General features: G+C 32.2%; 2 protein-coding genes across 2 annotated transcripts; both read right to left on the reverse strand.

The window, feature by feature from the left end:
- Window positions 1-639: 639 nt before the first annotated feature.
- LOC105143742 (uncharacterized) lies at window positions 640-10116 on the reverse strand. The gene is made up of 4 exons (XM_011052219.2): window positions 9941-10116; window positions 7313-7650; window positions 3793-3903; window positions 640-2470 (listed from the first exon to the last, which is right to left on the reverse strand). Exons 1-4 carry the CDS (start codon window positions 10076-10078, stop codon window positions 2218-2220), a joined length of 840 nt encoding a protein of 279 aa, XP_011050521.1. The 5' UTR covers window positions 10079-10116; the 3' UTR covers window positions 640-2217.
- A 7162-nt stretch (window positions 10117-17278) lies between these two features.
- On the reverse strand, window positions 17279-22001 carry LOC105143741 (uncharacterized). Its single transcript, XM_011052218.2, has 4 exons — window positions 21400-22001; window positions 19457-19647; window positions 18908-19018; window positions 17279-18719 (listed from the first exon to the last, which is right to left on the reverse strand). The coding sequence occupies exons 1-4, from the start codon at window positions 21574-21576 to the stop codon at window positions 18584-18586; spliced, it is 615 nt and encodes a 204-aa protein (XP_011050520.1). The 5' UTR covers window positions 21577-22001; the 3' UTR covers window positions 17279-18583.
- Between the last annotated feature and the right edge of the window lie 1747 nt (window positions 22002-23748).

A 23748-nucleotide genomic window follows, 5' to 3' on the forward strand; every position in this document is an offset into this window, starting at 1 on the left:
GAGAGAGAGAGAGAGAGAGAGAGACTCTTTCCAATTAGTCTTCTAGAATCTCGAAACTCCACCGAGAAAATTGCAATTGTTTAATCAATAGAGTTATACGCTATGCGGAGTAATTCTACACTGACGAAGCAGGTTTCTACAAAATTATCTTTCTTTTTCTACGGAGATATAAAGTATTTATGACACGTGCAAATACAACGTAAGTGCTATCTCGAAGGTACTCTTTTCCTCTCTAGTTTCCATCACTCAACCCTGCTACTTTTACCGCTTCTTGATGCACTGTCCCATTTCGTGTCATATCTCACCCAATCCACATTGGTCGTGCACGATTAAACCCCTATCATCTTCTTGTATACTTTACAACATATTTGAAAAATGTATTAGTTTCTAAATGGAAGCTATAAATAGAACAACAAATAAAAGTAAGGTAAATATAAAACAATTTATAACGGATTTCCGAATTTACATGATTTTTTTTTATTGAAATCCGTGGGACAAAATTTATTAAAATATATATACACATCTGAATGTTTTAATTAAATTTCGAGGAGATTGTTAAAATAAATAGATAAATAGATATATAGATAGTTAAAATAAATATATATATTTTTTGTTAGAATAAAATAAATAATCTAAATCTGCGATCACATTTTATTTACAATTATATTTTAATTATATTTGTTATGTTTCAAAATTTGATTTATATATATATTTTGTTATAAACGATTTATATATATTATTATAAATAATTAAAAATTATTAAATGCTCAATAATTCGTACTTTGCATAAAATATTAATTATGTTCTAAGTGCAATTTTATAAATGTGAAATATGGCTTTATTCACATTCGAATTGCATCTGCGCATATGTTTGAATTTCGTAATTTACGAGTTACTCGCAATATGAGCCTCGCATTTTGAAACAATCGACTTGCAATGCTCATTTATAAATGATGATTAATGTAATTAAAAATATACTATAAATATATTCTCTCTTTATTGCACATAACTAATCGGAATTATTTTCTCATTAAGCGCTATAATAAAAATACTCTCAACAATGACCTAACTCAATAATTGTCAACATCTTTTTACGTTGATTGTAAAAAAAGAACGGAAATATATAAAGAAAAAAGAAGGTACATATTTTTGTTTCACTACAATTAATTATTACATTAACATTGCATTTTAAGATTAATATTCCAAAAGTTTTAATGTTTCAAAACATTCAAACTCATTTTCTAAACAACTTTATTTTCAAAGTTGTATCATTTTGTAACAAATGAACGATATGTATATCTTTACCTCTTAATCGATTTAATTAATAAATTTAATAAATTTTATTTTTTTTTCTCGATTATCATTTTTCGTTTTTTTTTAAAACATGAATTTCTAATTTTAAACCAACATTGTAAATCTTGCGTAACGATGCCATGAAATGTAAAGAGATTTTTGTATTCTAAAAATATCATACACCGTATTGGCGAGAAATATTTGCAGAAACGGAAAAGAAGACTTGCAGAATACATTTCTTTGAATTCCGATAGTTCTTAAGCTTTCCTTCTTCATTTTCCTCTTATTGGTTCCCGATATATTTTCTCTTTTTGCTGATCCATGTTGTCAATCCAATACAATCCTACCCAATTAGTTAAATTGAGCCATCCTACACAATAACAATGTAATGAACAACGTAGCTCGTATTATGGGATACCGTATCCACCTCGTTGGCGCCATGTGAAATGTTTCCCCTTCGGTTTTCAGTGTCCCACTTTCCACTTTCAACTCTGTTATTCGCATCATTCTGTTTAATGATGTATATACTCGTAAATCGCGTATTAGTTGTTTGAACGTAATTCGCATTTGTGCTTTTACAAACGATAATAATAATAGCAATAAAGCACAAATAGCAACATTAATTATCATGGTGTCAACATTATTATTATAGTGCGAGAGATACGTAGTTATTAGAAATTTTTCTTCCAATATTTTGATGTCTGTTGCAACATATGGAGTACGATAATAGAAGTAATTGAAGCAGAAAATAAAACTTCTTTATCTGTGCGCTTTAAATTACAAAGTCTATTCAACTTGCATCTTTCTGATGTCCATGGTGATTGTTTATCTCAGTCGAAGGCGAGTTATCATCATTTGCATTACAGGAGCTATTCTGCACGTTCGCACAGCGTCGAAATCAGACTGCTGTTTGCATGCAACACGTTACCTCATGTTATATCTCGGCCAATCTACGGCAGGTCCGACCTCCGTGCCGAAAGTTCCGGTGTGGTCCATAGCATCTCCGGAGTGGTCGGATGGAGGTGCGTTATATTTCCCGAGGGCCAGGTCGATGAGGGAGAAACTGCACTCGGGAAACATGGCCGCGCAATCTTTGCCCTCGTGGCCGGCTTTATGAGCCTTGGTGTACGTGCGATGCTCCTCTGGCTCGAAGGAAAACATTCTCTTTAGAGGTAATCTATAACGAGAAGGGCGAATCGAGTTATCTTTTAGATTATGAGTCATGCGTTCACTAGTCTACATTATGGCAATGATCGAATTGCGCGTCGAAGGGTCATGGAAAATCGACAAGGAGGAAAGGCAGATCAAGGGTCGCGTCTTGGTTCTCCTCCTATCATCCAGCAAGAAATTACATCTGAAATATTCTAGAATGATGCAGCAATAGTCTCTCAGGGGAGAATCCTCCGTTATTTAAGATGATAAGTAGGCTAACTATCATGATAAACAATTGTAGAATAATCAAGAAAATACCTCCCGTTGAATAAAAAAATTTTGTGTGTTGTGAATCTTGTTTCTAATTCGTCATCATTTGGTTTGAAAAAATTATTATTTTATCCTCTTGCGAAGAAAATTTATAACTATTTATAAATTTAATTTAGAAGAAATGGAGTAAAGTGAATTGGCACATAACGTTCTGAGGCACGTTTTTCAAACAGAGTTTTCATTAAATGAAATTGAATAAAAAATATAGAAAATTTGATTAGGAGAATTGGGGTAGTTTTATGATACATTTTTGAGAAGAAAGTTGAAGTATACGTATAATCGTAAAAAAAGCAATTTATCGTAGATAAATTTTTTATAAAAATCATCATCTCTACTTGTGATATTACAGTAGATATACGATTTTACGTAAAACACGTGTTTCAAATAGATGGATGTTTCAAATAGATGGGTTTCAAGTACTAATAACGAATTATACAAACAAAAATGTCAAAACGTTCTCGATAACTTTTGTGTCTGTGCAAATGATTGAAAGTGAAGAGTTGTTCACAAACGAGAGAACAAATAACAAAACTATATCGGCCAATTAATCTCTAGTGGATAATAGAATTTTTATTTTCGGATTAATATCAAAGCGAAAAAATTCTACACTTTATATATATATATATATATATATATATATATATATACACATATATATACATATACATATATATGTTATCAATTTTTATATAAAAAACAATTTTGCATTTATCAAAAAATTATTAAAATAGTCTGTATTTAATTTTAAGGAAAGTTATTTATCTAGCTTTTATTTATTTAGCATTATAAATCCTATATCTTTTTAGTATCAGTTAACTACATCTTCCATCGCATTTGTTCTTTTCTCCCTTCCCTTCCTGTCTCTTAAATCACATTATTTTAAACTTACGCGGCAGTTAATATTCATGAATTCTTAAAATGAAATGTAGAGGAAAAAATTCGAAAAATAGAATACTAATACCACGGCTCTTCGAAGTGCATATTTGCCAAACCTATCTATCTCTTTAAAATCCTTACGAGAATGATATTCTCATCATTTCTTCTATTAAAGTATTTCCCTTTGGCATTAATCGTTGAGATGCTTCACAAAGCGCGCGTAGAACACACGTTCTGCCGTCAAAGCCCATTCTGAAAGAGAATAGAAAAACTTCTGTAAATGTATGTATAATGTACAGATCTATCTTAAAAAACGTGAGAAAGATAATTAGATATGTATCCATGAATTCTAATGAAAGCTCCTTTTTAATGAAAGCTTATAAATTCATTAGTCAATAAATATGATCAATATGGTTTACATAAACAGAAGCTCGAGAGGAGAACGTAATAATTTATCTTCTCGGTAACTCTTAGCGAACTTATTAATGCTAAAAAGAAAAAAACCACGGATTCGTGCCTCGTACAGTTTTCCATTAAAGATTAAAGAACGTTTTTAGGATGTATTTTGTACGTTAAAAAAAGTTTTAAAAGTCTGCTTCATTTCTCATTAAATTCGACTTGTTTTTTTTTTCGTCTTTAGATTATCGGATCGCAAAAGTAATACTTCTGCATATCACTGCTACTTATCCGGAAGCAATCTTGAGTAGACTGTTGGATAGAGATAATAATTATCAGATTTTCCTATTGACTTCAAAAAGAAGAATGGTATTAAGGAACGATATTGCGTTTTCTTTAATCTCCTTCTTCAAAAACTCTGTTCTGATAAAAAGTTAAGAATTTTAAAGAAAACGAAACATTTCTCTGGATTATATACTGCACGTTTAATCGTTTGATTACATTGCACAGAAAGGAAAAAAATGAATATTTGTGTTTGTAGGCGGAAAAACAAGACGAATCATTTATCACAAGCAATCAACGAACCTGAACAATTGGCAATTTGAGTAAATGTATAGGCTATTTATTTTGTAGAGAAGGTCTTAATGAAAAGTGGATCTCCCGAAGAGACAAGATAAAATTAAACTGTCAACTTAATATAGCTAATCTGATGTGCCATTTGAACCGATTCATTCTTTTACGTTATGCAAATGTCATTTAAACTTACCTCATTCGTATTTATTATTAATTTACAAATTCTCTAAATAACGTCCCAATTTTCTTTGACAATAATGAGACATTTAAATACATATTCATTCTTATTAGTCTATTCTCTCTCTTTTATTATTCATTCTTTTTATTCTTATTATTATATTATTTCCATTCTTTTATTATTTTTATAAAAATAAGAAAATATTTTTATTTACAAAATCTAATTTATTAGCCATAAATGAGTATTTCTTAATGGACATTTTACATCGTTATTCTACTCTTTGTTATAGCAATCGGTTAAAAAAATTCGCCCTTAAATATACTTTTACAAGAGAAGTAAGACGCTCAGCATTAAATTCCGCACTACGAGTCATGTTTTCAGAGGATTTCTTCACAAACTGTCACCAATGTTATTATGAAGGTTCCCAAGTTAAATATCTTCGGCACTGTGTTTCTCGAGTAAAAACTCTCGGCTGCTGTTGTCTGGGTTCTTATATGAACCAGAAACGAAACGCCGCCGACGAAAATAATCGGACCACTCTGGCAGAAGATATAAATCTAGTTATGGCCTCGGCCGTGGAAGAGAGAGAAACTATTTTCCCGTGGTCGTTTGCCTGAGAACCGGATAAATGGTCCGCCAGACCCGTTCAGAAACAACTCCCCGTCGCCGTTCCGCGGGCCGTGGAAGCGCCACCCTCTGATTCATGCCATCCTTAAGCCGCACCAACGGCACTACCACCGCCGACCAATCCCTTATAAACCACCGACGACGTTTCCCTCCCCTTCCTCCTACATATACACACTCATATATATAGAGAAAACTATCCTTGCATAACCCAAGCGGTCGCCATAAGACGCCGGGCGTAAACCACCACTTTAGCATCTTCCCAGCGAAGGGGTGAATGATTTCATACGGATATTAGCCGCAATACTCTAACGCTCGTCTCGTTATCCCGGACGGGATGGAGTAAATGACGCTGCTAAATGTCGTTCGATAAACGTCTTTAAAAGCGTCATGAGGGACGTCGTAATAAACGCGTTTCGCTAAATTATGCGAGGCTCGACAAATGGTTTCTTTTTGTCGCCTTGCAACATCAGTTGCAGTCGTAAAGTTATTTGCTTTGTGAGCGTTATAAATAACTCGGATTTATCTTTTCATTAATGTGTACAGCGATGTTCGTTAAATGTAAGATTGTTCTTGCCTACTTAGAAAGTCGATGAAATTGCGATAAAAAAAAGTGTCTCAGGTCATATTTTCGCAGAGAAAAGAGATTGGCTCTAACAAATTACAACAAAGTTTCACGTGCGATTTAAAAGGAATATTTAAACGCTAAGGCAATATAAAAATATATGTAAATGTATTATACATATCTTCAATTGCTCAGATAAATTAATTAATTTATTAATTTAAGATTGCCAGGAAAAGGCTTTTTAATATTGTAAAATATCAGACAATTGGGATTGAAAATGATCAACATTAGCGTTCCGATAAAACTCGGTTCGAGTCTTCGTCGAATAATTAAAATTAATTGACTAAATCCCACCGCGTAATTGCTACCGTCATACATCCGTCCAATAATACAATATGACTTGACAAATTGTAAGCTCACGTGATGTGATAATAGCGCATCTCTTCGACCGACATGCGGTACGAAGAGTTCGGTCTCGCCATCATTATCGCGATGTATCGGCTTTTCTCCCGTTAATGCGGTCGATACGTCGGTACGTCGCGATAGATGACACGGAAGGAAACCGAGATGCTTCGACGGGTATCCATAAAGAGACGAGACGGCCGTTCGATCGCTCTGGAGCCGCTAAAACCGCCGTTTCATTTTATTACCAAGCGTGTCTCTCATTTGAGGGTGTTTCGCGAAAATTCGTTGCTCCCCTCAAAATATTGAAATCCAGGTTAACAGATTCGTTTGAAATCCAGGTTAGTAGATTAATTTGAATGGATAATGATGAGTACAAAACGTTGATCAGGAGAAATTGTTGTTTTAACGCAGATGTTATTAATCGTTACTAGGTGCAGAAATAATCGGATCGTAATTCAAAACATCGATAATTATATCATTACATCGTCGTTATGATCACAATTTATTTAATATCCAATCATTCACGTTATTATGCATTATCGATCACAGAGTGTTCTACGAATACTCAATCTTCAACGCGAGTTACCGGGAGCTTTATGAAATTCAAACTAAGAATTATTTTCTTGGAACAAATTTTCATTTATCGCAAAAATTCAATTCTTTATTATTTGAAAATAAATGTATGTACACTTAATATTCTTATGCAGTGATTTTTTTCTAAATGTATTAATTTTTATCTGTTCATAGATTTGGAAATTAGATTGCTTTAAGAAATTCTCTCGTTAACTAATTTCTTGAGTTGTTCATTTATCTATTACGAGTTTCACGTAAATCAAGTCTCTTCTTGGCCTTGCAAATTAACTTTTTTTTTAATCATATTTATTTATTACGAGTTCACAAAAATAAGCGAGAATACCTACGCATTCATGATGATCTCCAGTTTGTTGTAAAGCTCCCTCCGGTGTCTTCTTTGCAAGTAATAGTATTCCGACTTGCGATACTTTTTTTTACCAGGTACGAAATGTTGCCTGACGTTATTATTCCATTCTGAATTCAGGGCGCCGTATTTATTAGCGATCATAGTGGAACCGTATCGATCATGTTTGTTGCTTGTTTTATATTTATCGTTCCTTAGCTCTAAGAAAGGCTCTAGGGCAGGCTTGCTCTCGTTGGGTAGGTCATAGGAGATACCCCAATTAAGACCTTCTGTGAAGACATCGTCCGGAGTTAGAGTGTGCACCGTCAAGCAAAGAGCAACCTGCAATAGTTCCACAATGATTCTATCCTTTCTTCGTTTGTGTATTTGCATAATTATTACGATCATTAATATAAAATTCACAATTTTTTTTCAAATTTTCATTTCTATTCCTCGAGAATAAGATAAGGAATAACGGAGTTTTCTACAACATTCTATAATACTTCCCAAAACATTTTACAATAAAGAAGTTATTATTATTATATAAGAAGTTAGGAAGAGTTATATAATCAATAATATATATTATTTGTATATATATATATATATAAAAGATTTGATCAACAACTGGCACCAAGTTAAATCCCATACCAATAAAGAGAATATAATTCAAGTACTATTTTTAATTATTATACAATGAAACTATTATATAGTATATATCTTTGCATTCCTATTGAAGGATTTCTATTGAAGGATAAGTAATGGTCAATATGTATTTAAAATACATATTAACATATTACTCTAAACATTTAACTTTGACCGTAATTGGTCTCATAATTTAATTGATGTATTAAATCACATTGTATCAATCCAACATAACTTACACATTTAGTAATAAACGCGATGTAATTCCGTTATTAAAGTAGCACATTCCTTTGATCTAAATCGAAATGCCGACAATCTTCCTTGGTTATTTCGGTCACTATTTCGATTTAGTTATCTATAGTCCAATAAGCGTTTAGTATTATTAGGGATTATTATTATATAGGATATAGGGAATAGTCAGTAGGTTCAAAATGGAAGATTTATGCACTACTTTGATATATAGAGCTTTATTACAGATACCGTACTACAGATCGCAGTATACATTCGCTGATCATGTATTATTTTTACTCAAAAATGCATCGATTGAAAATATTTTTATTAATAATTTATGAGGTAACTGGGATATTATACAAGGTGTCCCAAAATAATCACCAAATATTTCATGGGCAGGTAGACTAAACTGAGTCGAAAAGTCTTTTAGCATTTTACAATTTTCGCAATAGTAAACAAGATATTAATTATTAAAAATTGTCGAAGATTGGTTTTCAATAATTTTACTCAAATATTGTACTATCAACTTTATAGAAAAACTGCAAGAGACAAAAATTGTTTATTTTCTTCTTATAGAACTCTAAAAATTTTTACAAAACTTTTTCAGAATTTTTTAATACCGTATTTTCTTATGTTGGTAAAAATGAAAAAATGCAGTACTAAAAAGTTGATAAAAAATTCTGAAAAAATTCTTAGAGCTCTATGAGAAGAAAATAAACAATTTTTGTTTTTTTTTCACAGTTTTTCTGTAAAGTTGATATTGTATTTGAGTAAAAAATTATTGATAATCAATTTTCAACAATTTTTAGTAATTAATATCTTGTTAATTATTGCGAAAATTGCAAAATGAGAACTTTTCAGTTCAGTTTAGTCCGCTCTACCTGCCCATGAAATATTTGGCGATTATTTTGGGACATCTTATATATAGCCACAATTGCACTTATTCAACTTCTCCGCGTAACCGTAAACTTTACTTATAATCTCTGCAGAGTGTAATCTCTGTAGAATGTGTAAAATGTGCAGAACTGTCGCGTCGCAGCGTTTGCAACGCTTGCTGACCATGTATTGCTAGCGCTACATTTGCCTCTTGCGCCAAAAATTCCAAAAGAACATTTCTCTTACTCCATAGCGACGACAATGACGACAACCACGTATCTTACATTAAAACTTTTAGATTCGGATTTTGTGTTGCAATACCTCTGCTCGTAGGTAGAAAAAAAATAAAAGTATTATACAACCGGAGTATATAACCATGGAGTATATAACTCGAGTACATAACCATAAAGTTATATGACAAAATTGGAAGGTAATTATTACGTTTAAAAAAAAATTTCAATAGTTGTTAATTAAATTATCATTTAACGTTTGAAAATGATTTCGATTGTATGTAAAAATATTATTGCGCTCTACAATATGTTAAAAATAATAAAATGTAATGATTCTACCATATAACTTCAGAAATACCTACTGGCAAGTGCATTCAATCGGTAAGTAATTAATTATCGAATTAATTACCGCACGCAGTAACTTTCGAGCGACGTCTCTTACAACTAAATGTTAAATTAATTAATGCAGCCGTTACATTTGCATTTAAATTAATATTTAACATATTCTAAAAATCTGTTATTTAAGCTAACATTAGCATAGTGATTTCTGAATAATAATGATTATGAATAATAATACCGTTTTGAGTTTAAGTGGGAATCATAAAAATTATTTGCGATAATGGATCGGCGATAATGGATTGTGCAATACTTACGGAAAATGTGGAACCTTCGGGAAAAACAACGTAACGTCGTTTTCTCGAAAGATTCGTCCGGTATTTATCGTCCGCTTCGTACTCGGATAATACCAGGCAGAGAACTAAAAATATCAGGTACTTGGCATTGTAATCCATTGCTATTCTGTAAAAAGCATATCGTGCATGTTGATGAATCAGCAATCTAACAAGTAAGCCGATGCATTTTTATGAAATATTTGATAAATATAATGTTCCTACATATAAATTATATAAAATTTTATATCATATAAATTATATAGCCATTACTACGTAATGTGTCTCGTTTCTTATTAAAAGCAGAAGTTCTTTTGAGACGGGCGTTGCGTTAGCTACAGAGATTGACGCGGCTGAAGTTCATCTGTCACTTTTTTAAACGATATCTCGTTAATCCAGATTTGAGAATCCGCAGAAACTGAACCGCTAATTTCGTCGCGTCAGAAAGGCGCCTTGAAGCGAAAGGAAATTATTCCCATTGTCCTCGTAGGGTAAGATGGAAAAAGAGAACGCAAGAGACGGACGGTGGATCGACAGAATAAAGGCGGGCGGCGGGGACGAAACTTCTTCCAGCGCGAACTTGTAAAGGAATTACCCAACTTTTCGGAGAGCAAATCTCGGTATAATCCGTTGAGAAATTGTTCGACGACTTTCCTGAAATAAAAGCAGCCCATGAGCGACGCCGGTAATACCGTCTTTTTGCCCGCGATCGCGAGGAGCGAACTGCCGTAAACCACCGGGTTCGTGATTCGGACTGGTGACTCCGGGCTGGGCGTTAGCGATCGGCGGGAGGATTAGACCGGAAGTTGGAATTGTACGAGGAAATAATCTTGGGATAAATAATCCGGTCGGCTACGCTCCAATGGCTGGATTTATCGTGAGCTTGCAGGTATTTAAGAGCCGACTTGGAACTTTAATTCGATGTTTCGCGTCGCCTGATCTCGGAATTAAACATCAGATCTACTATGATGTAATGTGCAAAATCATTTCTCTAGATAATCATTTCTCATTAAGTGAGATTTAAATTGGTATTAAGATATGAATGATAGAAACGCATGTTAGAAAAATTAATTCTAAATTTAATTAAATTTTATAAGGACTTTAAAAATTCTATTGAATATTCTATATCTTTTCATTATGTTTTCCTGCGCTTCTATACATTAGGTTTTTCTATACGATTACAAAAAAAAATTAAAATGAATCCTCCTCCGGCAATATCAGACTTTACAGATATATTCGATTTTTTTGTTTGTGAATTCTGATAAACAAATTTAAATTTGTAAAAAAAATAAGTAAAATACGATCCAACTCCTATAATAGTAAAAATTCGTTATTAAAATATAGACAAATTTTGCAAATTTTTATAAGTCTCGAATTAATAATATAAAAATTTGCATTGAAAATTGAAGACTCAGGTTGCAGACGAAAGGTGGAAATATCACATAGTCGACGGAGAATTAAAGTAACGCAATTTTTTCTTCGGTAAAGAAAATAAAGGTTGGGCATTGTAAATAACAAATGTGTTTTAGAAGTGGTCAGAGAGCGTTTAAAAAATTTAGACTATAAAGGGTTAAGGAATTTACGGTTTGAGGAAGCGTGCGTTTTATCGTGGATGCAAAATTAATTTTTCGTTCCGCGGTAGGGCACTATATAGCAATCGCTATTCTTTCTCAACGTTAACCCGGAAAACTTCCGAATTGCTAGCATTAGTTTTCCTTCCTGGCATGGGAATACGTGTGCACCGCGAGAGCGTTACACGGTGCATGGTACACCGTAGGGAGGAGAATTGTACATTCTCACGTGATTATACATCGATCACCGTCCTTGCGTTTCCGGCCACGAATATCGAAGATCCTGCGGGAGGTTGCCCGCTCTCTTCCTGTCAAGGAATTTTGCTCGTCCCCGTCACGACAGGCAGGATATTGTCGCATTCCTCGCCATGACCTCTCTTATCTTGTGTCGAAACTTCGAAGTTTCGAAACTAGACCGAGGAATCAAACGTGATGAGAATGAAAATAAGGATCTTTTTGTGGTTGTGTACGTTTCAACACGATCTTCCTTTGCGATTTAGAAAACGACATGCAACATTCTCGCCAAGGTAATTCTCAGTGCGTAGCTTTACATATATATACATCATGCTAATTTCCCGCCGTACTGTACGTTTCCTCCGCAATGCAAATACATCGTTTGTTCTGTCAGCGAATATTACTGTTCTCGACGTCGGATATTCCCGCCAATATAGATCTTATTACCTCGGTGCAGGTACATAATCACGCCAAAACATTGCTCGCTCAAATTGCAGACCACCTTCAGCAGCCAATTAATTGCAATGGCGCGGGATTATTAATATGCTGTGGTCTTCAGCGTAGGATGCTGGAAAATTTGTTATGCTGGAGAATCGATGCGTAGAGAAACTGTTTATGAACAATACATCCGAGACGTAAGTTCATTAACATCACTTTGTTCGATAACTTACTCGTAATACGACGTGTATGATGCAGAATTTACATAAAATATTACTTTATTACACAGAACGATTTTGTTGATGTATTTAAAAATTAAGATATTATAGATACAGATCTGAAAATAATTTTGTTATAATAGATCATCAAAATAATTATATAGGATGTTCAAACTAACTGTTAGAATGTCAAAACTTTTTACAACATTCTTCATCTTGCTTGAGATTTTTATTAGGTATTGGAATTAATTCGTAGCGTTTTTTAATGAAAGAATGTTATTTATTTCACATGAGCATTAAAAAATACATTAATGAAAGTACTTCCCATCTCTTGTAAAACGCTACGAATTAATTCCAACACCTAATACATAAATATTTTGGTCCAACCAAATTATTTTCACAGTATCTAGTTAAAATTTTAGATATTTTAATAAAATGTTTTTTTCTATGTAGACAGGATCGCGCGAAATTCAATGTTTCAAGATATGTTGTTAACAATTTTTAGAAATAAAGACAGAATGATCGACTTTTCGCGAGTTTGCGTAAGAATGGTCGATCTTGCTATTTATATAATTTAGCGAGCGAGTTATCAAAGGATACGAAGGAACGCGGTCTATTTTTGCGAATTGAGATCCGTCGACTTTCCGCCAATACAATAACACATCGTCTACCCCGCATCCGATGAAAACCAATAATCGATCGGTCCACATCCGTCAGTATCGTCCAGATCTCGCCAACCCCTCGTTCATATCCCGTAAAATAAGTCTGATTAGATGTAGCGGTCGTTCGATTTGAGCTCGAAATTCGATCAATTCTATTCTGATCAACGAGAAACGTCGTTCGCTAGTGCTCCATCCTTGATCTCATTTCAAATTTACTGCAGGCAACGCATAAATGGAGGGTAACTATTAAGAAACGTCGTATAAGTTAATTCGGATCAATGCGCATTCCTTAAATTATCGCTTTGTACGCATCATCTAACATGAGATTCAACGGAGTGATAATAAAATTCAAAATGTACATTTACAAAAATGAGATGGGTCCATGTTTTAATACAGCGTCATAGAAACTGCAATTACTATATTATATAATGAATTAAGAGACTCAATATAATATTTGCATAAGCGATAATTACGTTGCGCTGAAACCTACATAGAGCGATTAAATTGAAACATAATCCTTGTGCTTATAATATGTAACATATAGAGATCAAGTATCATTATCTTCTATGGATATTTAATAAGTGGATAATCAGTTTGAATAAATCCCAGGCTTATTTTGTTCATATCAATAAACATTTAAAGCTAAAGATATACATACAATATGTATATACAACAGTAAAACACATTTCATATTTATTTGTGTTGGAAATGGTCGATTCAAGTTTCTTGTTAAACTTTTGTGTTAATTTTTTATAAATATATTTAAGTATTAATTTAACATAATGTGGTTATGTTATTTAAATAGTTTGCGTTAAATTGGTATTTAACACGCCTTAGTGTCAAAATAACAATTTGTGAATAAATGAACAAATAATAAATAAAAATAACGTATCTTAAAACGTAAATTCTAAAATGAATAAATAAAATATGTATTAATTTAACATATCATAAATGTTAATTTTACTGCAAAAATATGCTTCCACGATTTGTTTACTGTGTATCAATATTACCTTTTTAAACTATCTTTATGTTATCTTCTAATGTATTCATCTTGTTGTGTTAAATTAAGAAGCTTTTTTCGATTTCTATATATATCTCTATATCTCTATATTATAAACAGTATAAATCGATCAATTACAATTGAATGTGAGAAGAATAATTGATTTGATTGATTAATTTAGATTTAAAGATTAGGTAATGGCTTCTTATTGTAGAAAGCCTATTGCATATAAATTTGAGTGGACTGTTTAGAATGTGAAATGTTAAATTTAACACAAATTCCTAAATGTGTATGTGTGTGTGTATATATATATATATATATATATATATATATATATATACACACACACACACACACAGTGAGAGCAAAAAGTATTCGTACAAGGAAATTTGTTATAAAAAAAATCTTATTTGTAGAAAATTCTGTTCTAACAAAAACAAACGAGCTTCGCATGTATTCCTGATTTTAGAAGCTAAATTTTTCGACTGTATAAATGAAAATCGCCATGAACATTAAAACACGTTGCATTCAAATAGTAATAACTTTGATAAAACTAAACGAGATGTAAACAATTTTAAAAAAGCTAGTTACTCGAAAGATTATAACGATTGTAGTGCTGCAAATCGCACGTTGCTGGGACGCTCCGTTGCCGAGTAATTCAAAAAATCTGCTTTTTTTTTATCAGACCTCGTATATTCTATAATTAATACACATTTTTTTGGTATATATAATTTTAAGAAACATACAGTTTATTTTATTCTTTATGAATAAATTGTTGATTACCCAGCAAGAAATGATCGTCAATTAAACATCGAATCGACATCAAATTAGTATTGAAATCATCGTATCGATATCGACATCAATTCGATGATTCATTTCTCGTTGAATAATATTTACTTTTAAAAAATAAATGTTTAAAAAAAAAATTTTCTCGGTACGAATACTTTTTACTCGCTGAATGTATCGACCGGATATCATTGATTATTATCAATTTAATCGTGTCGACATGCCGATCACATCAAGACTGACGTGCGAGGTTCACGAAGTTCTACACACACACACACACACACACGGATATAGTTGACATAATCTTTCCTAGCAGGAAATTGTCCAAGAAAATCGTTCGATCGTAGTCGCGGGGGCGCGTCCGAGGGTTGACCGAGTATTTTTGTGTAACGGCGAGGCAAATAGAACTTCCTGCGTAGGACGAAAGACCAATCCTTTGCGATCCTAAAAATATCCCGTAACTCACTTCGGTATAAGCTCTTTAGGAAGTAGGAAATTAGCTCACCGTGGAAAAATGACGAGCGGGGAATGATCGATCGGTGACGGTTACGATACCCTACGGTCTGACACAGCACGCTGTTTACCTGCGTCCCGTTCAATGTGTGTTTCCAGGGTTGGGTACATTTCAAATACTTGTATTTGATATACAATATTTGAAATACAAATTGTATTTCAAATATCGTATTTCGAATACAATGCAAAATGTATTTTGTATTTGAAATGCCAAAAAAATCCTTGATAATAAGCCTCGAAACAACGCGAACAGATCTACTAGCTGCGTTCAAAAACGTTAGAGTTATCGTAGAAAACGAGACGTAACGAGATGTAATTGTCGTAATGTAATTGTCGTGACGTAGGATAAAGGTCCTCTATATAAAAGTCGTAGTCGGTCGTGAAGTCTTAAGTCGTAGGAAACCAAATATATCATCACAATCAAATATAGGAAGAATACTCGATTGGAATTGGTCAGTTTCCTACGACTTAAGACTCCACGATCGTCCACGACTTCTATGTAGAGGACCCTTTAAGACCTGTTTTATAATAGAATCATAAGCGATAAGCCGTAAGAAATTAACTAATCACAGTCGATTATTCTTCTCATACTTAACTGATTGACCAATTTCTTATGGCTTACGACTTGCGACTCTATTGTAGAACAGGCATAAGACAGAGAAGAACATTGATATTGTAATCGTGATTAATGGGAAAAGTACTGCAAAAAAAAAGTATATTGTATTAAAAAATTTTTGTATTTTAAATAAAAAATTTGAAAATATTTTGCATTAAAAAAAATATTTTAAATTTGAAATACAAATTTTAGACGTATTTTGTATTTGAAATGCTTAAAAAAAGTATTTTGTATTAAAAAAAATTTTTGAAATATTTTGTTTTATTAAAAAAAAGTATTTTGTATTTAAAATACGAATTTTGAAAGTATTTTGAATTTTGTATTTCAAAATCAATAGATTGAAAGTATTTTGTATTACAAATACTTTGATTATATATTTTGCCCAACCCTGTGTATTTCCAGCATCGATTTAGGACGCAGGTATACCTTCATAATTCTTTTTATGATCAACTATACATATGTTCTTTTAGAGACGACGTTAAACGCCGACATTGTACTTAATAAACGCATCAATCTGCCAGTAATATCGCTGGAATGCGCAATATAAATAGATTAATTAATTAATTAAATTAATAATTTATTAAATTAATCAATTAAATTATAAATCAGTTAAATTCAAAACTGAACTTGTTGGAAAAATCTTTCAACAAAAAGTTAATGAAATGTATTAGCAAAATTACGTAAAAAGTAAGAAATATCGTTTGATCTTCCGCGTGACAAGAGCATGAGTAATCGACTTGGCTGCCTCGTATTATCGATGTGTCTGGCAAACTTTCTTTTTTATCGTCATTCACTCTCTCTTTCTCCGTTTCCTCATGCGACTACATCGAATATTGGAAACGTCACTACTTTCGTTACGTTCCAGACGTACTTCATCTGCAAATTCATTAAAGCAAAACGATATCAAGCTGCTTTTATCAAATCGGCTCGATAAATGAAAGGACAGATTATACATATTAAATAGGAATTTTAAATGCTAATAGCAGTATTAAATTATTCTAATTAATCTAAATCAATTACAATTAATGATTACAATTAATAACAATATAATTTGCAGAATACATTGTATTTCTCTTTCACACTTTCACGAGAATCGACGCCTTTTGCAAACAGCGATCACGATTTGAAAAAACATCGCGTACAAAAATAATCCCCGTATGTTAAATATCAGTATGTAAATTTACGAACCTCTCGCAAGCCCTATTCGATCGTACCGCGAATTCGACAGTTACGTTTGCAGCCAATTATTCCGGTCAATATCCGTAATCTCCGCGTCCGCGGACACGAAAATGGAATGGAAACGAGCTGTTTTATTTCATATCGACCGGCCGACCGGTCGTCGAATTAAGCGGATATCCTCGGGCTTACCTGCTTATTTTGATCTTCTGCGGTGCTCTCGTCCACGAGAGTTACCCGGTGAATGATCTCACGGTTCAGTCCAGTCCAGCCCGGAACGACCGTTATTATTGCAGTTAGACGAGCGTGGAGCATTGTCGAATTCATTAACGTCCAGCTGCGCATGGGCTTCCCGTTCCTCTGGCTTTATTTAGCAAACGATTAACGGCTCAAGAGCCGAAACACGTAGCTGGGCGTGAACGTAAAATATTGCCGCCACTATTAGTGCGATTAACGTTTTTCCGATTGTATCGTCGTACAAATTCTTTTAAATTATAAAAAAAGGAAGAATTAAATTTGTAATAAAATTAAAAATTTGCCTCTAAAAAATCATTTTAAGTTACTAATTTAAAAAGGATTATGTATGAACATATTATATATACATGTTTTTAATAAAACATTACATTGTAAAAAATGTAGAAACTTGGATAGAGTTTATTTTCATCATTTATGTTTCACAAATTCACGCTGTCAGATTTGTTTTAGATACAATTTAGATTCATTAGTTTTGTCACAGAAACACATGGAACTATTAGATTAATTAATTACGAGTACTGAAATAGAAACTTATTTATCTACGAAGGGAGGAAAGTTATAAACTCGACTGCCAGTGGCAATATGCATTCGAATTAATAAGGCTATCAATAAAAACATATCGGGTAAATAATTTCAAATATGAAACCAATTCCATTATTTTACTTGTATTAATAATAAGTTAATATTGTTCGCTTAATTACACTAGTTTAATGATAAATGTACTTTATGTGTAATATAATTTGAAATTTTCAATTGAAATGTTCACTTGATCAGAATTGCGGCTTATTATACCACAAAAGAGAAACCATCTAGGAATTTACACATTTTAGGAATTAGTTTCTAGCGACAATTATTTAATTCGATAATTATTTTTGCCAATAATAACTTTCAGAAATATCAAATAAAAATTACACGGGAATGTACATGGATTGATTTACTCGATTTTTTTTTCTAGATTTGCTTTATTTCATTGTGTTTTATCGATGATTTTTGAAGCATACATTTTTAGGTATTTATTCGCACAGTAATATCGGGAAATATCATAGATTTTTCGCCTACAACAAAAAAACTACGCTAATTAAATATGAAATTTAATGGATTACGTTATACAATTTATACACAGTTTTATTATCAATTTGACTTTTTAATTGGCTATCTCTCACGTTTCCCCTGTATATAAATTATATAACAATAATTTCAAGAGTGAAAATGGACAAGGATAAACAACCTCACAGTCACTATTCGTTCGATATGCAACATCGTAGCAATCGTAATTATCAGCATCTTCGAAATTTCTAAAACATTCAACATTTCTAATTTTAAAAATTATTATTTTAACAATTTGATACTACAATACATTTTTTTGTTACAATGCATTGTAATTTATTTTAAAGTTTAGAGTCATTTGATAGACTACGTAAAGTGCTAATCTCAAATTCGTAAATATCGATTTACTTTAAGATGTGCTGAGAATATAACTTACCTTAAAATAATTCGTATAGCATCTTCGATAATTGAAAATCCTGGGGGACTTAGTACCGTTTCCGCTTCGCAAATTGTGCGCAGAATGCATAATCGTCCTGGTAAATTTCGACTAAAATGGATAACAATCAATGTTAATTGGTTTCTTCATACAAATCTTCATACAAATTTAACATAAAATTTCTAGAATGCTTGGAGTATTATACATTTATAACATAAAAACATCTTTGTAATATTTAATGAATGTCCAATAAAATTTAATTATAAAATTAATATTATAATATAATATATTTATCAAAAGATTGCAGAAAACATCTTTCTTTTCTTTTCTTTATCTTAAATATCGTGAATATGTGTACATACGTGATGTCTGTTTTAATTTCATACTTACAAAATAATATTTAACAAAACAATATTATTCTTACAATTCATTAAACATTTAAAATTATATTTCAATTTTATATTTGACCGTGTTCACAAATTGTAAAAAAAAATCTCGGTTTGATCGTGAAACATGATTTAAATAAAACAAAAATAATTTGCTCTTTACCTGTCCAACGCTAATTCCAAATTAGCATAGAGTTCGCGCCTATGTCGGCGTTTTAGTTTAGACGGTCTTTTGATAGTAACCTTTTTCAAATCTTCCTGGCTAGGTATGGGCCATATTGTATCGAATTCTAGATCTAAGTTCCAGTTTTTAGGCTCATTAAGTTGAATAGCCTTTAGAAAAGTAAGAGTCATCTAAACAGCCAATTCCATATGTATTAATATTTACAATTTAATATGAATGATAAAATTATGATTTTTTTCCTAAGGATGTTTTATACATATTTTCAAAATGGTAATAAAATTATGAAAAAAATTACAGATTATTTTAAATCACGTAAAAATAATACGACAAATTTGATGACGGTTTATTATCTGAATCAAATTATTTTAATAAATAATAGTAATTTTTTAAATCTGTTTTAATAAAAATATGGAAACGTATTTAAAAAATTATGTAATGAGAGGAATTATCCGAGCCTAGCAAGTAAAAGGAAATTAGAGACAAAATTAAATGAAAAGACATAAATAAAAAAAGTATCTCTCTCTCAGTGGTATTAAAGCATAGATTATATGAAAAATACGAATTTAATTGGGAAAATGTACATATATTGGATAGTGAGCCTTCATATTTAAAAAGAATTGTATCAGAAATGATATACATAAAAAAGCAAGCATCAGGTTTAAACAGACAAAGAGATATAAAACAATTATCGGATATAATTATCTCCCCATTTTAGATCTATTGTCCCTCATCTAATGACATCACAAAACATTAGTTAATAACCAAAAGATCATAGAAATGTCAGTCGAATTTTAGTTAACGATGTTACACATATCATTGTTATCGGAGAATCGATTATCTAAGAAATCAAAGAGAAACACATATAAGTTTTATAATTCACTGAGAAGGATTATTAAAGGTAGAAATATATTGTTTTAGTTATAGTATATTGTTTTATTTATCATATAATATAATATTAGCACACATAAACTTGCTAGGTTCACATAGCTCCTCTCATTACACAATTTATTGAATTGTTATTTAGGTGAGCTTCTTAATTATTATATTAATTGGAAATGTTATTATAAAATAAATAATAAAAATCTCAATTTTTTAAATATAAGTACATAATTCTAGATTATTTACGTAACGTTATATTGCGATGCATGAACTAGTTGTCCAGTAAACAAATAAAATATTTATATATTGTTCCATATCTTTGTAACTAGTTAGGGAATGGCAATGAAACTTTGTATAAATTATTTTGAGTATTTAAAGTACTTATAAAAAAAATGTAAATTCTTTATTATTTAAAAAATTTTAATTTATAACAATAAAACAAATAATAACAAATAAAATAAATAAATTACAAAAATATGTTATTGAACAAAAATATATTCTCATTCACATAACTTTCATATGGAATATAATATATATTTATTTGAAGTGTAAATATTAAACATACTTCCAAATTTAATTTTCTTTGCCGGGACTGTCTCTATTAATACATCTTTGATCGAATTTAAATGAAAAAGAATTATATTAGAAAATATTTCTGAAGGGACAATAACTTTCTTTTTCTTAAATACATTAGTAATTATAGTTTCATTTATTATTGGGTAATTATAATAGAAGCTATATGTATACTTCTTTATATTCGCTAATAAATAATTTTAATGAATAATGCATAATCACCAATGAACAAAAGAAATGCGTATTTTACTTTTCATATGAATAAATGCGATTTTAATAGAACGTGTCCGCCTTCGGGATAACTTCTCATAAAAGCACAGTTATCGCGGTAAAATGAGGAGCCTCATCCGTCTAACTGATTTAACCGATCTCGACCTCCGCAGGGCAAGCAATGACACCCTCATAAAAGTCTAACGTAACAAAAGATGACCCCTTACCGCCCGTTGTGAACATCCAGCCATCTAACTCACCACGAAAGCGCTTCCCTTTGGAAAAGTGAGCTCCCGTCTCCGCCTGGACAGAGTCTCTCCTGACCTTTGGCCAGCGGCACTTAAGTTGGTGTCATTACGGTGACATACCGCCTCCCCCAGGAGCAACAACGGATCCAGGATCACGGTGAGAATCAGGACGAGCCACGGGGCTCTCATTTCTCGAAATTATCCGGGCAAAATCGCCCTTTCTCCTTTCGCTCTGCGCCGCCTCTGCGCCTCGGGCCAGCCCTCCCGGGAGGTCACGGGACGAAGACCATTTTCAGAAAACCCGGGAACATCCTTCGCGGTTACATCGAAATATTGCACTTGTGCACACACGAAAAGCGACTCGCCACGGCGTTGACGGCGTGACAGCGTCGTTCAACCGCCGATCCTGTGTTTGCGCTGTGAATTGTCACGTTGGCTTTGGGAAGAGACGATTTTTATCGCCGGACGAAAATTTGAGGCGAAATTTAACACGTTGACAACACGGTGGTCATGATTGTCATGGTAGTTATTTCAATTTTTCAAGAGCAATCTGATGGGAATTAGAGATCGGTGTTGTTAGAGTCTAGTTAACAATTAAAAGTAACAATTACGTTATAATTTCGCATTCAACAAATGTAAATACAAATGTAACGTAATATAATGTTATTAAATTCACGTCAAATTATATTCAATTTGAGTTATTTTTGAGTTAATTCTTAGGTTGCCATTGCTTCAATATATTAATTTAACTAAAACAATGGAGTTAAACAATTTAATTTGAAAAAAATATATTAAAAATTTGTTTCAAATTTAGTTCATTATTTATTAAGTGCGTACGTTAATATGGATGTTTTTTACTTTAAAATTAATCACAGAAATGGATTGATTTACATTTTGATAAATATAAAAATAACAAAATGTTATTTAATTCAGAAGCTTGATTTACCGTTGTTCTTTTAATAGCTAACAGTGTGTGGTGTTACATAACAATTATGTTATTGAATGCAAAATTATAACATAGATGTTACCTTTAGTTGGTATCAAATATTTCGAAATTGCTATGTAAAAACAAATCGAATATAAAATTTTATATGATATGATACATAATAATGTAAAAAAGTAAAAAAATGTGTTTTAATTATATTGCTCATAAAGATAGGTAGTTTTATTTAATCGTATTACACAATATTTTATCATTATATAAAAATTCTATCGTACATGATAATGAGATATGAGATTCACAAAGTAGACATATTAAATGCCATTAATTACAGTTCTGTAATCGAGTCATCTCTTTATTATATATCTATAACATTTACGTATACTCTACATGCGAAAATCGACCGCAAATGGGGCGCGTTATCTATTCCATGGACGTAAAATTGTAACCTAATACATAAGTCACGTATACGTTATAAACGAGAGTTAAATTTTTCGTAATTTTTCAGGCGTATACGCAAGCTAGCATGCAGAACTGCTTATACTGTTATGATAATGTGTGTCCCTATCTCATACGTGTACTACATATATGCGTTTTGCTATGACATATTTTATGTCGCGGTAAGAAATCTTTCCCTTGGCAATGTGCACAATAAATTTCAGTCCTCGTCAAGTTTTAATATCCCGTTGTGTGTGTATATATATACGAAGCACTTCTAAAATATATTTCGGTGTAAAAGGGAATATTTTAATGACTTAAGTAATTAATACAGAAATGACAAAAAAATATATTGAAAAACGGATAACAAAATGCTTTCCATGTAAAAACACAAGTCGGCACAAGTGTCGTTCTAGCTTTGTCACTCTCTGAATGTCAAGAAGGATAGAACGACGATTGTGTCGACTTGTTTCGATTTGTGTCAAATGGAAAGCACTCTGTTTCAATAAACTCCGAGACGGCATAATTTGCGACCGTGTCTCGTTATAATTGCCCAAGTTTCTCCGCAAATAAAATTATTTAATGACCGAATCGGTACGGATTTCGGTCGTTTTCGCATTAATCAAGATCGTCGGAGAGAGAGAGAGAGAGAGAGAAAGAGTGAGAAAGAGGGAGGGGGGATGAGGGGGAGGAGAGAGAGAGACTATCGTAAGCCATTAAAATCTGACAAGCTGTCCCCCGTTGAGGAGTCCCTCGGCTTTTCTATGCTAATCTTGAAAAATCTCACGGAAAGCTCGAGCGTTCTTTATGAGAGGTTCATCGGCTCTCCGTTTTCTGTCTCTCCCTCTCTCTTATCGTCCTAACCGCAGCTACCAGTTCACTAGCGAGAGAGCCTTTAAATTTCGTAAATCTGGCGAAATATATTCAGGAACGGGCTGCCTGTTTTATCCAATCCCAAGGATCCGAATGCGCTCTGACCATCT

The sequence above is a fragment of the Acromyrmex echinatior genome, chromosome 12, assembly GCF_024713525.1.
Source record: "Acromyrmex echinatior isolate Ae372 chromosome 12, ASM2471352v2, whole genome shotgun sequence".
Lineage (NCBI taxonomy): Eukaryota > Metazoa > Arthropoda > Insecta > Hymenoptera > Formicidae > Acromyrmex > Acromyrmex echinatior.

Bases quoted from the DNA above. Each gene is read 5' to 3' on its own strand.
- LOC105143742 (XM_011052219.2), bottom strand. From the start codon at position 10,078: ATGGATTACAATGCCAAGTACCTGATATTTTTAGTTCTCTGCCTGGTA. The intron at 7,651-9,940 runs GTAAGTATTGCA...GAACTATTGCAG, and splicing joins CCGAAGGTTCCACATTTTCC to GTTGCTCTTTGCTTGACGGT. The intron at 3,904-7,312 runs GTAGGTATTCTC...ATTCTCTTTCAG, and splicing joins CTGGAGATCATCATGAATGC to AATGGGCTTTGACGGCAGAA.
- LOC105143741 (XM_011052218.2), bottom strand. From the start codon at position 21,576: ATGAGAGCCCCGTGGCTCGTCCTGATTCTCACCGTGATCCTGGATCCG. The intron at 19,648-21,399 runs GTGAGTTAGATG...TTGGCTGTTTAG, and splicing joins CAAAGGGAAGCGCTTTCGTG to ATGACTCTTACTTTTCTAAA. The intron at 19,019-19,456 runs GTAAAGAGCAAA...TATCCATTTTAG, and splicing joins TTGGAATTAGCGTTGGACAG to TCGAAATTTACCAGGACGAT.